General features: G+C 39.4%; 2 protein-coding genes across 2 annotated transcripts in view; both read right to left on the reverse strand.

Annotated features, from left to right (window-relative positions):
* The window catches only part of LOC144043523 (AP-2 complex subunit mu-A-like), a 17,678-nt gene extending 4,903 nt beyond the window's left edge, over positions 1-12,775 (reverse strand). The window contains exons 1-10 of the mRNA XM_077557241.1: positions 12,578-12,775; positions 10,238-10,359; positions 7,015-7,280; positions 6,841-6,923; positions 5,545-5,550; positions 5,270-5,405; positions 2,544-2,688; positions 2,303-2,320; positions 620-739; positions 337-472 (exon numbers count right to left, since the gene is read on the reverse strand). Of these exons, the coding sequence (XP_077413367.1) occupies positions 337-472; positions 620-739; positions 2,303-2,320; positions 2,544-2,688; positions 5,270-5,405; positions 5,545-5,550; positions 6,841-6,923; positions 7,015-7,280; positions 10,238-10,311 (984 nt within the window). The 5' untranslated portion in view covers positions 10,312-10,359; positions 12,578-12,775. The remainder of the gene's footprint in view (positions 1-336; positions 473-619; positions 740-2,302; positions 2,321-2,543; positions 2,689-5,269; positions 5,406-5,544; positions 5,551-6,840; positions 6,924-7,014; positions 7,281-10,237; positions 10,360-12,577) is intronic.
* A 1,176-nt stretch (positions 12,776-13,951) lies between these two features.
* The window catches only part of LOC144043757 (segment polarity protein dishevelled homolog DVL-3-like), a 21,600-nt gene continuing 18,051 nt past the window's right edge, over positions 13,952-17,500 (reverse strand). The window contains exons 14-15 of the mRNA XM_077557718.1: positions 16,733-16,936; positions 13,952-15,174 (exon numbers count right to left, since the gene is read on the reverse strand). Coding sequence (XP_077413844.1) covers positions 14,816-15,174; positions 16,733-16,936 — 563 coding nt within the window. The 3' untranslated portion in view covers positions 13,952-14,815. The remainder of the gene's footprint in view (positions 15,175-16,732; positions 16,937-17,500) is intronic.

Below are 17,500 nucleotides of genomic sequence, written 5' to 3' on the forward strand. Positions count from 1 at the left end.
TGAGATTCGTTTTTCAAAAATCATTTGCAGTTTAATACACTTTGTAGAAACTTTATTTGGACGTACGCCGCCATTGTTATTTACGTTGCAACACATTCCATGCGTAGAATGGCGGCAGGCTCTCTGCCGAGCAATGTGAAACGCATATAAAGAAAGCAAGGTAAGCCTTGTAACGTCCCTAAAGGGCACGGCACGGAGGAGGGTGACGCGCTCTCTCGATTGCACGTTTGTTCGCATAAGTTGGGAGTTGCCTTGTGTATGAAATGTGCTACGCAAATAAAGTAGTGTCATTCAACCTAGCCGGCAACGTTCTCAGCTGCATGTCTGAATTCTCACCTCGATCTTCTGAGCCAAAAGCGACGGTTTGAAGTTGGACTTGATGACCACCTTCACCTCCAGCTTAGTGCGGCCCACCTCTCGCACCAGAGGGATGACGCGGAAGGGCAGGATGATATCCTTAGTGGTGCGGTACCTGTCGGCGGTAGACGGCGAGTCACGTCAACCATCAATCATCATAAGGACAACTTTGAAATCTATTAATATTCCTATATAAATTCCTCGTCAAAGTGTTGTTTATCTTTTAGCCACATTTCAATGACAACGCAAAGTCTCGACTGACCTCATGAGCTCATACTCGCCATCGGGCGGGATGAAGCTGATGCTGCGCTCCGAGTCGAACTTGCTGAGGCGCACGCACTGGTGGAAGGTGCAGTCGTCGATGGCGATGGACTGCTTCCCGCTGCCAGACACACAACGGCGTCAGCGTGCACACGCGCGCGCGTGCCTACGGAACAGCTAGCTCTGGCGCTACGGCAAACAAACACTACACTGCCTATTGTGAAGTCACGCACACGCACAAAGACCACTGCTGGCTTCAAGACATCAATGATGGTAAGATGTTAATGGTTTTGAACCACGGAGCCTGTTAGGTGTTTGTGTGGAAGGTTAAAGGTCGAGCAGGGAGGTTGGTGGGGCTCAAAGACAAACCAAATGTTCAAACAAGGAGGAAACAAACACCAGGCAGCGGAGGTGTTGATAGGGTGTGTTGAATTGGTTCGTGAGAGAGGCATCAGTGCATGAGATGCATGTATGAGATGTAGAGTAAGGTCTGTAATTATTTGGACATTTATGATTTTGCGTTTATACACCACGACATGGGTTGCTTTCATGGATTTTGAAATACGGTGAAAAATTCATTGCAATGGGGAAGAATGCAATTTGATTAAAAAAAAAGAAAGAAAAATAAATTGATATATTTTTGTCAATTGGTAGGCTTTATTTTTCATATAATATGTATTTTATATACAGTATTTAGTGCTTACATAAACGTGCTCTGTTAAATCTGATATTGTTTAATTGTAATAGATATTGCATGTTTGAAAAAAATATATATAATATATATATATAAATAAATTAATATATAATATAATATATATAATAAATAAATTTATATAAATAAATTAATATATATATATATATATATATATATATATACACATATATATAAATAAATTAATATATATATATATATATATACATATATATACACACACACATATACATACATACACACACACACATATGTGAAGGACCTTGAAAATATGATTGCATATTAAATTCCAATTGCAATATTGAAATGAAAAAAATAATTTAAAAAATCACACTTAAGATTGTTTCAAAATTGTTCAGCCCTGCCTCAATAGGAAAGTAGTACCTCGGCGTCAAAGATGTACAGTATGATTAATTGATTATTATTTCCCCCAAAAAATCTCATCTATAAATCAATGTTTAAGGGTAATGCTTATTTTGATATTAAAATGCATTTCTCCCTGATCGTTATTTTTCAGTTAGATTAACTGAGCCTGTTCATGCAGATGCACGTGCGCCATCACTGCCCCATTTTACTGCTGGGTGTTACCATGACAACTAGGGGAAGCGCTATGTGGGTTGCATGTGGACTGTAACCCTGAGGCTTTATTTAAAAATAATTTTAAAAAAGTCCCACAAAAACGGCATATCAGAAGCTAACCCTGTTAGCAAATGCTAATCAGTACTTCCATCAAAACCCAATGCTGTTCCAACTATTGTATTTGTTTTGTTCCATTAAATGTCCCCTTCCATTTAAAATGTACTTTTACCAATAAATCATTATTGACTTGTCTTATACAGTTCTTCCATTTTTATGTAAAAGACAAAATCATAAAAATGTCCCCTCACTGTCCAAATACGTCAGGAGCCAACGATATGGTGTTGTGTGTGTTTTGTTTATGCGTGTTAGTGAGGACTCATGTCAGTACAGTACCTTCCTCCCCCTAAATCACTGACGTACAGCACATAGAAAAGAAAGACAGGGACAGAGAGAAGCGATGCAACCCAAAGAAAAGAAAAGAAAGGGGGAGGGAAAGAATCCAAATAAATAGAACATTTTGTCTTGTTAAAGACTCAACAACACAACACACACAAACATACACAGGGCAGTTCTTCTTTGTTTTGTTTTTTTGTCAGTTTGTTGAAAAGCAAATGCAACTTCCTGCATTGCTCACCTCTTCCCAGCATCGTCGGACCCTCCGCCTTTGCCCTGCTTGTCGATGACGATCTTGTCGTTCATGCCGAATTTGCACTCTGGCATTCCGCTCAGGTAGCTCTTCATCACCACTCGGCCGGACACGTGGGCGCTCAGGACCTGGCCTGGACAAATTCACACATACCTCAACAACAATGCAGTTGGATGGCCTTGAGTACTTCTTGTTTTGAGTAAACATGAACTTAAAGGTCAAAAGTCAACCCCCTCAAAATTCTTGATAATTAACTCTTTCACTGCCACTGACGTTTAAAGACGTCAAGTAAAAACCTACGGAGCGCTGCCAATGACGTCTAAAGACGTCATCCAATTTTTTTTTTTGGAAACTGGTGCGGGCAAGGCTTCCGGAGCTGTGGTGAAAGTTTCCAGCCGGTCTGTTGTGCCCAATGACTATTTTTGGCCCCTAGAGAGCAGCGATGACTCTCTTTTGACAAGATCGGGTGGGCGTCAGTAGAGGCGGAGCTAGAGCGTCGAGCAGGAGATCAGAATGGAAAACAAAGGAAAAATGGCGGCCGGTCGCGAGGAGCTCACGCCCGAGCCGTTTTTTTCAAAGACCAAAAGCATCGACCAACGCTAAAAGAGCACATTGTTGACGACGATGATCATCATCGATGATGAAGATGAGGGTGGTGACTCCGTGGTTGGGAAGCATTGACGCGGCAGTAGAAGACGTTAGATGGAGCTAGATGGAGGAGGGAACGGGCAATGGCGAGCGTTTGTAAGCAGCTCTACACTTACGAGACGAAAGGCATCGACCAACGCTAAAAGAGTACATTGATGACGACGATGGTCATCATCGACGATGGAAATAAACGTATTTTGCAATCTGAAAACACTTTTTCATTGTTGGTGAAAGCGTTTTACAGAAGTAAAGCACTATTTAGGTGTTTGTGGCATCATTCATGGACAAAAAGAAGTGTACAATTCACTAGAGTGCATGAAATAACATCGTTTCACAAAAAGCTCTTTTTCTCCGTTTTTTGTTTCAAAACAGAGCATTTCGGTGAAAGTAACCATTTTCTATTGTTGATTACTGAAGAACGGAATAAGGTAGAAACAAAAAAAAAATTCTGATGAAAGATGAGAGTCCAATCTTTCATTTGGTAGTATGTGTGTTTCCATAGTCCAAACATAACATTTTCTGTGGACCTTGAAAGATCACTCAAAATGCTTAAATCGGCTCGCACTGGCGACAACCCGTTTCTGGAAACGTCTGGCAGTGAAAGAGTTAATATGTTCTATGCAGCGCCACTAGTCTAAATAGGATACTCTGGTTAATATTGCGTTAGTGGAACATGAGCTAAGCAGCAAAATACAGCCATTTTTATCTATATCAGAAGGCGGCCATTTTGCCACTTGCTGTCGACTGAAGATGACATCATTACTGTTTAGGTCTCAGGTAGCAACCAATCACGGCGCAGCTTCAGAAAACAGGCGAGCTGGGATTGGTCGTTTCTTGAGTCCTGGGCAAGCGTGATGTCATCTTCAGTTGACAGCAAGTGACAAAATGGCCGCCACTTGAAATGGATAAAAACGGCTGGAGCTCATTTTCCACAAATATTAATAATAATAATAATAATATTAATCAGAATATCATGTTTCAAATAGTGAGGTCATGTATTACATATTATTGTCAAGAAATGTTTAAGATTGACTTGTACTTGTGTTGTTGACCTTGTACTCATAACTGCCATAAGTGACCCTTTTTTTTTTTTTATATATATATATACAAAAAGCATTTTTTCAGCTCTTTAATCAGAAACTGGTGATTGTGGTGAAACCAATCATGTTCGACTGCCGATTCTTGTTAAGAACTAAAAAAGGTAGAAAAAATGTTTTCTCTCTGGTGAAAGAGTAAATAAAGTAATCAAAAATATTATATAGTACGATGTATTAAGGCCACTGCAAACTAAAAAACATTATTTTTGCCAAGTCCACATTTTAAAACTCTTTGAGCACCATTGACAACCGTAACGAGAAATGCCAATGACGGGATTTGCTGTCAACTACGTCTTTTTTTAAATATTTTTTTTAACGTGAATCAGCGGAGAAAAATCTTGGGACAGCTCTGTTTGATTATTAAGCTAGTAAAGTTTAAAAACAAAAAAAACAAAACTTAACTATGGCCAATAGGTGGCAGCATTGGGTCTCTTTTGGATGAGATCACTGTGTCTCAATGGAATTAAGAAACCAATGAACATGGCAGATCTTTGGAATTACAAGTACAAAGTGTGAAAATAGTGTGCAAATAGTTTGTCAAATGTAAAATTGCTACACTGGTGATTCATTGCAAATACTTTATTTTGCCATCAAAAGCACATTTTCACTGTTGGCGGTATTTTATAAATAGGTGTCATTAAATCAAAAATGATTGACTCAATATCAACTGTTGTAAATAAAATACAATTTAAAAATAAAGTGCTCCTAAATCTTAATTTGGGGGAACCAACCAATGTTCGACTTCTGATTACTAAAAAAATCTAATGAAAGAGTGTAATCTTTCATTTGGTAGTGTCTGTGTTTACACACAATATATTGTGAGTCAGAACGCTCCAAACTGGTCGCCACTCAAGATGTTCTCATTTTTTTTAAAGCGGCTAGCAATACAAGGGTTAACGGCGGTCTCTATTTTCCTGAATTACAAACATCGATTCGATATGCGCGTTCGACTAATCCAATCAAACAAACCTTGCGGTGACATCAGCAGGTTGACGCTCTCCAACACGTCCAGGAAGAGTTCATTGCGGCGATATTTGATGCCCTCGCGACGCCAGCCGATCTGACCCGTCACCTGGCTGGTGATTTGAGACTGCTCCTCTTTTGTCTGGAGGCAGCAGCAGAAAGCCCGTCAGAAACCGACAAAGGCGGCGGGCTCGCAAAAAAGCGAGATGGAAATGAGAGCAGGTGCTCGTGTGCAACAGCTGGCGAGGTGCGGAGTGCAAAGTATATTAGGTGTTTATTACCTGGTGCTGAAGCAGGAAGCGGTAATCCACAGCACATGTCGAATTTATGTGGAAAAATAAAAAGAATGTTCTTTAAATCACACTTGATAAACACTTAGCAAACAGAAAAAGACTATTCATTCTGATTTAAAAGCATTACACTTAATGACTGTAACTCAACACGCTGCATTTAGAGCTGGCAAAATTAATCAATTAAATTGACAAGTAATCAATTATCAAATTAATCGACTATTTCAATTCATTCAAACCCAAAAACTTATAAATACGTTTTTGTAAATACTTTGCCATTTACTCCCAAAAACGCATTTATACGTTGTTTTATGTTTTTTATGCTACAGCATAGCTTCTGGCCTGAAGAGGTTGCTTAAAGCAATGGTAGTTATTACAAAAAAACGGCCAGCAGGTGGCAGCAGAGTATAAGAGATCAGCCAGGACCATGTTGCAACAAGCTCTTTTCAACAGGTTAGTGAATAATGATGAATTATAATTTGAATTATTCTAATGCTGTCTAATGTAATGTCTAATTGTTTCAAAACGGAAACCGATACAAATATACTTTTTTTTTCCTGACAAAAGAAGAGTCTCTAATCTTTCTTTTGGTAGGGTCCATGTTTTCATAGCAATAGAACAGAATATTCTGCGGACTTTGCAAAATCTGTCAAAATCCAGTAAAACAGCCGGGAGCGACGGGGGTTGCTTCAGTGAAAATGGCTGGGGGTGAATGAGTTAATAATCAAGTAATCGGCTGGAGCCATTTTTTTTTATTTAAAATTGTCCAAATCCTGTGATTTCAGCATATCAACAGTAATTGTTTGCTGATTTCTGTCGTCCTTCATAAAGACGACTGATTATCTTCTGTGTTTAATCAAAATACGACTTTTGCAAACATCTGTTTGTACCTTGGAAAACAATGACTGAACTTGTAACATAGAACAACATCAATCTTCCCCTTTTTTAAAATCAATATATGAATACGGAGTATGAAATAAACATAAACCACTGGTTAAGCAGTAATTAGGAGAAAAATGCTTTGGTAATACATTTGAATGCAAAATAAAATGAATTGATTGAATAATTGAAAGGATTTGACACAGTGATATCATTATTAGAAGCTCTATTCAAAAATTATTCAGTTTGGCTTTCGTTGAAGTTTTTTTTTTTTTTTTTAAAGACCCAATCAATCAACTGAAAAACTCACCTATAATATAATACGGCTTTAGCGCCAACTATCCAGTTTATCTCCCCAAGATCCATTGACCAATGAGAACATGTTAAAAGTTCACGGAGGACACTGACCTGTCCCTTAATGCCCTGCTGAGTGATGAAGGTCTTCAGCGCTCCAGTTTCTGAGTTCTGAGGGTAGCCAAAGTCCAGAATCTCTGCGTGAGCAAACACAAAATAGGACTACGGGTGAGAACTATGATAAGGGGGGAGGAGGGGGGGGGCGACAAATTGTAACGGCCTTCTTACCGTCGAGCAGCTCGTAGATGAGCACAAAGTTGTTCTTGATGTTCTCCTCGCTGATCTTGCCAAAGTAGGCCGTCATGACGTCGCACATCTTGTAGAGGAACTCGAAGACCATGGCGGCGTTGACGTTCTGCTTGGTGACGGCCGCCAGCCAGATGTTGGAGCGCTTCACGTGGAAGAAGCTGGTGCGGGCGATGTTGGTCACCGGCGAGCGGACCTGCTGCCGTGCGTGGATCACGTTCACGCGGAACGCGTCCACTGCGTTGCGCCTGCCAGGGGAAAAGGATGGGGAAAAACTACATTTCCTGACACAAGCATTGGGGCTGCTCAGAAAAAGTGCCAAAGTAAAAGGGGACCAATAAAAATGTTGAAGGGACATAAGATCTCAAAAGCACGTTTGTCGCCATCAGATGATCCAAAGTGTAAAGTTAGCTCTTTGACTGCCAAAAACGTTAAATAACGTTTAGTAAAATCCTAGGGAGGAGTGCCAAAGACGTTAAAAAACGTTTGTTTCAAAACAGAGGTGAAACTAACCATTTTCTATTGTTGATTACTGAAAAACGGAATAAGGTAGAAACAAACTTTTTTTTTTCTGATGAAAGATGAGAGTCCAATCTTTCATTTGGTAGTATGTGTGTTTCCATAGTCCAAACACAACATTTTCTGTGGACCTTGAAAGATCAGTCAAAAATGCTTAAATGGGCTGGCACCCACGGCATCCCTTTTCTGAAAACGTCTGGCAGTCAAAGAGTTAATTCAGAACAAGTAGGATGTGCAGATTGGCCTCGAGCCCTGCCGCAAATCGCCAAACAACAAAATTCATTTTATGCCCATCCCTAAAAAGGTTTACTGACTATGTTAATAGTATAAACTGTAAATATACCACAAACACTGATTTCTAACTCACTATCTCAAAATATTGTTCTGATTGTTTACTGTTAACTATCTCACTTTTTTTTTTACCTCAGACAGCCAAAAATGTTGCCATTGTGGCAATTTTTGTATGAGGTATTCTTTAATTTGTGTTATTTATAATTTATTTGCACTTTGAAAAAGTGATCGTCTTTTTATTTGTTCATTTTCTGATTAATAATTTTCTTGAATTGATTATTTGCATTTAATTATTATCATTATTAATTATTGTTAATAAAAACTCTTCTGTGCATTTTTTACGCATTTGCCTTTTCTTTTCTTTTTTTTTATCTCTGCAGTAATTTAAAAAAAATAATTGGAATGAGTAGTAGAGGTGTGGCAACAAAAAAAAAATCGATTCGCATAAGAATTGTACGACGGCGTATTAGGGCCACGTATAAATATATTTTTTTAGAGGGCGGGGGCAATATTCTGAGAAATTTTATAAAGTGGCAAATTTGTGAGAAAAAAACTCAGAAATTTAGGAGAAATACACGTAGTGTAGCTATAGTCTAATGTGAGGATTCGTTGGTGGTTAATGGGACACTGTTTATAAAATGAAAAGGCAGGATGGAGACGGATTCATCCTTAAATTAAAACTTTACTCGTCATTCACCGCAGCCAGAGCGACAACACTTCCTGATCCCCTATCAGCTGACTAACACTAACCAATCAGATGCTAGCATACCATAGCTAAATGCAAGTGAATGACAGAGAGCAGCAGATTCGACACATCAATTTAGATACTTGTACAAAAAAAATATCAAATTGGATGAATGTGTGAATAATAATTCTGGACACATAAATGTACAAGTAAATATACATTTTAACAAATTAACTTAAATGCTTGATCGTCCGGGTGTGGACCTTCTCAAAGCGAGGCGTCTTTTTTGCTGGCCAGTGGCCGTACACAACGGTACACAAGAGCGAATGCTTAACATGATATGGTTAATCTATGCTAAAGCAATTACTATCTCCTTATTTGGAAACCTGACCGAAAAGTATTGGCACAAACAGTGCGAGTAGTCGAGTAGTACTCTCACAAATCTGCCACTATATAAATTCGTAAATTTGCGAGAGAAAAAAAACCTTGTAAATTTGCGATTTTTTTTCTCGGACTATTGCCCCCGCCCTCTAAAAAAATATATTTATACGTGGCCCTAATACGGCGTCGTAGAATTGAGATTCTCATTTGCTATGATTCAGAATCAATATAAAATGTTCCAAAATAGAATTATTTATCACTATAAAAGCTATAAATTTTATAGGCAACTACAGAATAGCAGTTGTGGCCCACACATCGTTTTTGTCAAAAAAGGCACTTTCCTTACAATTCAAAACATCATGAATGCAAAAAAGAAAAAATTGAATCAAAAATCGATTCTGAATCAAATCGAATCATGAGACAGTCCAAAAATTAAATTGACTTATCTTGCTCTCTGGCTTGACATTTGAACAAGGGTATGTAGACTTTTTAATTATCTTTATTATGTACATTTACTTCCTTGACACCGATTATAGAGGGGGCTTTGGTGGATATTGCCAAAAGAGTATAAACAAAATGCAAATAGGTTACCTGGGGATACATTCCACAGAAAAAAAAAAGGAAGCCAAATGTACGAACAGTAAACTGCAAATACGTGTGAAATTACTGTTGACTTCACTGCGGCAACAAATGAAAAGGGATACACCTGAATGTGAACTTGATCTTACTTTTAATTCTCCATTTCTATATGAACAAAAAGGGCAAAACGTGGCCTCCAACGATGCATCACATCCCATGCGCAGACTCCATGCTAATGAACTGGTAGCGCTTTTCTACGTCTAGTTTGCCTGGCTCCTTTCCATCAGTCTGCTTGGATTTGTTTCATAGTAGATGACTCATGCTTAAAGAATGTTTATGGTGAAATCCACTGGCATGCAAGTTTAGGCTGTGGTCATGAGAGGGAAAAGATGGGAGGGGGGGTGGGGGGTGCATGCTTGTTAGTTATGAGCTTTCTCTTACCTATTCCTACATGGGCCAATATGGACAGATGGAGGAAAATGGCGATAGAGAGGAAAAGAGGATGAAAGGTCGCAAAAATGCACAAGACACATTTTTGTGCATGATGTACACAGACACGTGGTGTTGATCATGATGTTTAAATGAGATCATTTTTGCAGCAGTAAAGTGGGACCAAATGATGCGCTGTTTGTGAGCAAGGAAAACCAAGTGTGTCTGCGCTGGATGGATGACGCGGACAATAAAATAAAAAAAAGGTACAAGGCGCCTACTTGGGACCGACTTGACCGAATCCCAAGCGACAAGACTTACCCTATATCATCTCGGTAGACCCGAGAGATGAGGACCTCCCCCTTGTGGTTGTAAATGAACAATCCTCCGATCATTATGGCTGCTTCTTACACCCGACAGGCCATGATGAAACCAAACTCTGCCTGAGGACACACGGACAAGCAATGGAGAGAGGAAGGAAGGGGAAGGGCGGAAGGAGTGGAGGAGGGTTTGGGGGGGGGGGTGATAAAGAAGTGAAAGCTCGTGTTAGTGACCATCATTACAGAGGGACGTTTGTTCCGTTGCCCGCACACACACACACTTCCTGCTCGTCAAATAGACTGCAAGATGTCTGTGTACTGGTAAAACAACTCAAATGGCCAGCTACACACAAAAAGGTAATCGGGCTGTTTTTTTTTTTTTCCTTTTCTCGATTTTGCCCCTTCCCTACCAAGAACCATAAACACCAGATTATTTTTATAAAATTATCCTACAAAATAATCCTGTGGGTCTGTATTGTGTGAAGAAGAGTAAATGCAGTAATTATTTTTATTTGAAATCGCATTCATTCTACTAATGTGCTATAGTTGTCCTACTAGTGCTCCGGAGTCTTTCTGTCAGATAGTAGCAGAAAAAAACGTCACTAGGAAGAAAGTCATTCTACTAGTGCACTCCTCCATTTGTTGTACTAGTGGGCTCTATGAAATTAAGACAATAATGAAACAAATGTCATGAGGAAGAGTGCCATTATTAGTGCATTGAATTGTTTTAAGTAGATAGACAAATCATTGCTAAAACTATTGGCTAGTGTAACCTAATTGTTGTTGTTTAAAAAACAAGTAATCAATTAAAAATTTTAATTGAGTACAACTATCTTGATCAACAATTAAACATTTAGCAACCATGATTAATTTAAATTTGCCCAAATCAGTCTCAACAGTAAATAATCTCAGATTTCTGGAGTCCTTTGTGAAATCAAAATGATTATATTGGTGCTTCATCAAGGTAAAACAGAATTTCTATCATGCTATGGACCAAACCAGTAAATGAAATATAATCAATTTATCCGTGTTTTTTTCCAATGTAAAATTGAAGTAATATTTTTTTTTAAATAAAAGGAATACATATTAATTTCCCACAATTAATCAAAAAATATTAAATAGGCTAATCGATTATTCAAATAATCATTATTAATATGCATAGCACATAAATGCATAAACACAATTGAGGCTAGTTAAACAAACGTTTTATTTGTGGTACATGAATGATGACCTAACTCACCTCAGTGACACCTTGTTTATTTTCTCGGTAAGATTAACACCAGATTAGCAGTAAACTGTGTAGAGCACGGTGACACCAAATAGATTGTGACTTCGAATAGACATTGGTTACGATTAGACTTGCAGACCATGGAATAAAATCAACTAAAATACACATTCACAACAACAACAACAAACACCGACCAACAGGAAAACTACATTTTCATTATATGCTATGTTGTGCATTGTGCTGGTTGCATCTTAAACCCTGATTGAAAATTCTGGAAAAGCAAAGATGAAGGACATGCTTGGAATTCCCGCAGAACAGAAGCCGTTCAAATAAAACGCAGCGGTTCGACGAGCAACACGACATCACTATACTCTCCCCCCGAATTTTAAAATATTTCCCTTTGGGACCACTGCAGCGTCGTGACTGAAGAAGACTGCGATGACCATGTCACGAGTCGACTTCAGTGGTGCCCATATCGGCCCAAGTCAAGATGTCTGCTTATTCGGCCCATTTCCTTACGTTTATAGATTATTCATATCGGTCCTCGTTTCCACGCCGACTATGCAATCACAGCTGTATTCGGAACATTTGAGGGGGGGAAATGCATCGGGTTAATAATCGAATGTAGGCCTGACCTTCATCTTAGATCAAAGTGATGGATGAGAAAAGCCCGAGAATGAGAGTCTTAGCTAGCTAATTTAGCTTAGGACAGCGGTCAAGGTAGACACCTACTGTGAAGCCATTTCCGGTTCTGAGAAAATAAAACCGTGACAAGGACGCCGGTCTTTCAAGACTCATGCATATTATCGCATTACTCATTAAAATATAAACTATCACAATACATCATACCAATCAACGCTTATTGGCTGATGACTACTGTGCGCTCCACTATAAGTATATACTTTTAGTTTGAAATGAGAAAACCTCTGCAGTTCCTTTCCACCCTCGTCACTCTCTGCTAGCTTGCCACTTGCTAGCAGAGAGCGAGCTAACATTGCTAACATTAGCACGACCCGGGAAAGAACTGTTTCACCAGGTATCCACAAATTTCACGACAAAAGTCACTCATTTCCTTCGACAGGCACGTCGACATCCAGACTGTGGTGAACTCACCCTCGTTCTTTCACGGACGCCACCAATCAGCCCACCCACTCGGCCTCCGCTTCTGGCTTGAAGTGGTTGGTTCCCGGTACACACAGCCGCTAGTTGGTTCCTTCCTTGTGGAGCACAGATATGTCAGCTGACCCGCACAGCCGTTCGGCCGAGGCAGGAAAAGGCGCGGCTGCTGCGACGAGTACAACCGCACCCAGGCCTGACCACGATAAGATGCAAACTGTGCCCGGTCAACGTTACAATACAAAATTCTTGATTTATATTATTACTGTTTTTACCTTTGTACTCTTTCTATATAGTTAACCGAGACAAACAATTAAAAAAAGATCTACCAAATTCAGGACATCTTGGGAACCATTTCCCGACATTCCAAGAAAAAAAAAAAGAGAAGGGGGGTCAAGTATCCAAAATTTCTAATGATAAAGTTACCAAATTAAGATATTTTAGATAAATTATATGAGATAATGTATATTCGCATTTCCGATTCAAACAATTCCAATTTAAAATTCACTAGTTCAGGGCATCTTTGGAACAATTTCAATTCCACCTTTTACCTCTCCCAAATGTCACACTTCTTAGGATAGTTACCCAAATTTTAGATATATTTTACATCCCCGTATATTTACCACCTCATTCCACATTTCTTGACTGCTTCAAGTATCATTGAGCATCATCCTCATTCCCACACCACACCTCAGAATTTTCACAAATGATACTTACCTATTTTTACTCTTTCACATTTATTCACCCATTCAAATAATCCCAAATTCAAAATATTCATATTATTCCTAACATTTTGGGAATCATTGCTAAAGTTCCTATTTTTTTCCCACAATTAACCGAAATTAAGAGATAGGCCTATTTGACATTTACGTGTTCTTAAATTCCACACCTTACTCGATTCAAATGTTCCGATTTAAATACTTGGAATTATTTCCAAAATGTTACAATGATATCCCAAATTATATTATCAAATTGTCTCAAATGTTAAAACAATACTGTATAGGGAGGTTCACTGTCCCAACTGGGATTTATATGCCCCAAATTCATTTTTTTTTTATGCTTGTATAACAGTGAAATGTATTATATGTCATTCATGCAAGATAACTCAACTTCCCTTGGAGACTTGTGGAAATATACATGAATAATTATGTGCTGATTTTCTTCTATTCTACAGAAATAATCACTCTCACTACTGTAAATTTCAAAGTGTGATAGGAGTACCACTAGGGGTACACAGGCTTCCTTTGTGGTAAACAACAGTTATAACTATTTGTTTTTAAATATTCTGGTAAAATTTTCATTGAACATATACTTGCTGTAAATCTGGTCTGCAAACACACACGCATATACAAACAACACAGAGTCATAAAGTTAAGTCATAAAACTATATTTATAAATAAAAAGGCATTTCCTTGATAAAAGAGTAGTGTGAAAGACATGGCAAGATTTTTTTTTTTTATCACTATACATTGCAACAAGACAAACTAAAAATGCTTGGGTTAAGCGATGTAGTGTACAAATGACTTGAACTCGCGGCTCATGTTTCGCATGGTAAAATAAAACTGGCTGTGATCAACTACATATATGAGAAAACATTCTGACAGTAAGAAGAACTGAGATTCTCGTGTTATTTTCTCTCTCATAAGTCAAGCAAACATTTAAGTCTGAACAAGTTAACAGTTAGTGTTCAATCCGACTTCCGCTCTGTTTTGTTAGTGAAGGAGGCTTCGAGGCCTTTTTTCCCTCCGCTCATTTCTGACCTGGACACGGGAGGGGGGGGGGACAAAGAATGTTGAGATAAGGAAGACAGGCAGGAGGGAAGAGCAAAGAGAAAACAGAATGAAAAACATCCACGTCGAAAAGCGCTGAGTCATCCCCCCCATCTGTCTGTTTCCACCGTTTCCCTCCCTCTCTTTGTCTTTGTCACTAACTCTTCCCCACTAAGAGGCGGAAACTGACAGGCGCTTTGGTTCCATCTTGAGTAAAAAAAAAAAAAAAAAAAGGGGGGGGGGTGTTTCTTCACTGAAGAAAGTATGGCCACAACTACTAAGAAGAGAAGCACAAAAGAGGCGGGAACATTTTTTCTCACAGCACACACAACAGAACTGGTTGCATCCATGCTTTTAGGAATTGGAGGCCTCGGAATGCAGCTGCCGCAACCTTCGCCTCCGTCGTCCCGGGACACGAGGCGGCCCCAATCTGCTACGCTTTCATTCGCCCGCCCTGGAACCCGAGTCACATCACGTCGACAAAGAACTCGCCGGCGTTGCCCACTGACATTCGCAGGGACTGGCGCGAGGCGGTGAGCTCGGGAGGGGCCGAGGCCAGCTCCCTGCCCGGGGGGGCGCCGGGGGCGGACGTAGGCAGATGAGGCGGCTGCGGGGGCAAGCCGGGGGGGCCGTAGACCAGGCCTTGCCCGTAGGCTAACGAATGGGAGTTGGCGCTGCGGTGGCTCGCCGAGCTGCGGACGCTTCGCTCGCTAGGGGGAGCCGCCGAGCGCTCGCTGGGAGCTCGGTGGCTCCTGATCTCGGGTTCGCTCCCGCTGCCGCCAGATTTCCGCCCCTCGTTTTTGCTGCAGTTTGAGCCGCTGCTTTCTGTGGACAGAGGAGAGCAGGCAGTGACTATTAGCCGCGCGTAAATCATTGACTCCATCTGAGTCACAAACATGAGCTGCTCGCTCACGTCAGGGTGCCAGTAAAAAAGTAAGCCCCACAGATCTGACCTAGTTTTTAACAGATTACATGGTTTCGTTTTATGACTGCACAAAGGACACTCATTTTTATACAAGACTTAATGTCTCTTTAATGACTTTAACACAAAAACTGCACGTCATAGAATGCACTCACTAGAAGACAGTGGATATAAAAAGTCTACACCCCCCTGTTGAAATGCCACATTTTTGTGAAATGAAAAAATGAGACCAAGATAAATCATTTCAAAATATTTTACACCATTACCGTAACCTTTAACTTGAAAATCCCTAACGCAAAGCTCAATAAATAAATACTGCTGTTATTTGAGCAAACTGCTGCAACCACAATGTCTGACTTTCCACCCCTCCGAGTTGGTGGACGGCGGGGGTCTTTGGAGATGTTGGTCGGAGGAAATGTGTTTACTCCTGACAGAGGCAGGCTATGTTCTTTTAGGCCTTTGAGCAGGTTAAACGTAAACATGCTCCAATTTGTGGATTCAAAGAGTAGACGTCCCACTGGTGTTATACAAGTTGTACTTTATGCAGTGGAGCGTTTGTAAAACGTGCGTAATTGACGCCCAGCGAAAGGAGTTTATAATTGCCTGCACTTAAAGTTGAAACTGTAAATGTACTACAAACTATAACTGACAAACAGTTTAATTGTACCCTTAAAAAGATAATAGTGGAAGGATTTAACAATAACAAAACAAAAAATTGCACAGTTTTAGTGATATGCTTTTTTTTCAGGGCCGATATCAATACTGATTCTTAGTAGTCAAAAAGGCCGATAACCAATATTTCAAGCCGATATACATTTGCAGTAAAAGAGAAAATATTATTGTCAAAATAAAATAAAATAAAAAACTTTGTTGAAATGCCATTAAGCATGTCTGTTAAAACATTTAAAATTTTCAACACTGAAGGTTTTTCTTTTAATTTTAAATATATAAAGAATAAACAGCTTTGTTTAAAAATGATTAAAACATTGTTATCACCATGTTAAATTAAATAAATCAATTTAAAAATGCAAGTAAAAGACTATCTAAAGTTTTCTCCTATAGATAATGTTTTCCAAAAATTCAACATAAATTCTTTAATAAAAAAAAAAAGTGTAGGGAGTTCCCAGTGTCAGCATCATATTTTATAAAGTAAAGTGGAAATTTAAATAAATACACAAATGAAAATTGCCCTCACTGAGTGACAATTGCATGCGAATGTAGCTAATGTAGGATTTTTGTCAGAGTTTGTAAAAGGTTTCAAAAGATCTTCGCAGACAGCGAAAAATTGTCTGAACATGTTCCGAATTTCTTTGCAACACGTAAAAAACGGTCTGTGAATATCTTACAAATCCTGACGAAAACTCCAAATTCGCAAGCATTCGCCGCTCAATGAGATGTCAGTTTTATCAGCCTTCAAATTCGATAATCCGTTTTATCCATCAATTCTGTTTCTGCACTCACCGCTGTGCTGGCTTCCGGCACTGCCAGCAGCTGGCCCACCGTGGAAGGGCTGCGGCAGATCATAGGGGTGAGGGATCGGGAACTGGTAGGGCAGAGGCATAGGCCAGGGAGCTGCCCCGGGGTGAGGCAGAGGGGGGAGGGTGTCCTGGTCTGAGGCGCCCCCACTGGATCCATCGTGGTCATGGAGAGACAGGTGGGTCATATCTGTCGGGCAAAACGGGTCGGGGTGAAAAAGGCGAGAAGGACTAGGACCAAAATTTGGGTTGTTAATATCAAATCGGGGTGGGGGGTAAGGGATGGCGAGTTATATTATTGTTGTTGTAAGATTTTATGGCGTCAAAAAAAAAAAAAACAGTTTGCGAAAAAAATACATTTATCGGACCGTGGATGGATGTTGAAAAAACAGCATGTGCTGCATTGAAGTAGGGATGGGTACCTTTCGCATTTGAACTGTTTTGGTTCCAATTGTCGGTGCTGGGGTATCGATACCGGTACTGAACAATACACATTTTCGGTACTTTTGTTCTGTTCGTTTTTTTGGTGGTAATTAATTTTGATTTATTTAACAATAAATTATTAATAATAATAATAATAAGAAGAACAACAACAACATTCACTCAGTCATTTTTCATTAAATAAAATCAAAGTCAGATTCATGATGTTTTACTATATGTCAGATTTTCTGACAAATAATAAAACAGAATGAATGTTAAACACATGAGCCAGAGGATGGAATAAAAAAAAAAATCAAGATGTAACATTAATAGA

Source organism: Vanacampus margaritifer, chromosome 2 (assembly GCF_051991255.1).
Source record: "Vanacampus margaritifer isolate UIUO_Vmar chromosome 2, RoL_Vmar_1.0, whole genome shotgun sequence".
In the NCBI taxonomy this organism is placed as follows: Eukaryota; Metazoa; Chordata; class Actinopteri; order Syngnathiformes; family Syngnathidae; genus Vanacampus; species Vanacampus margaritifer.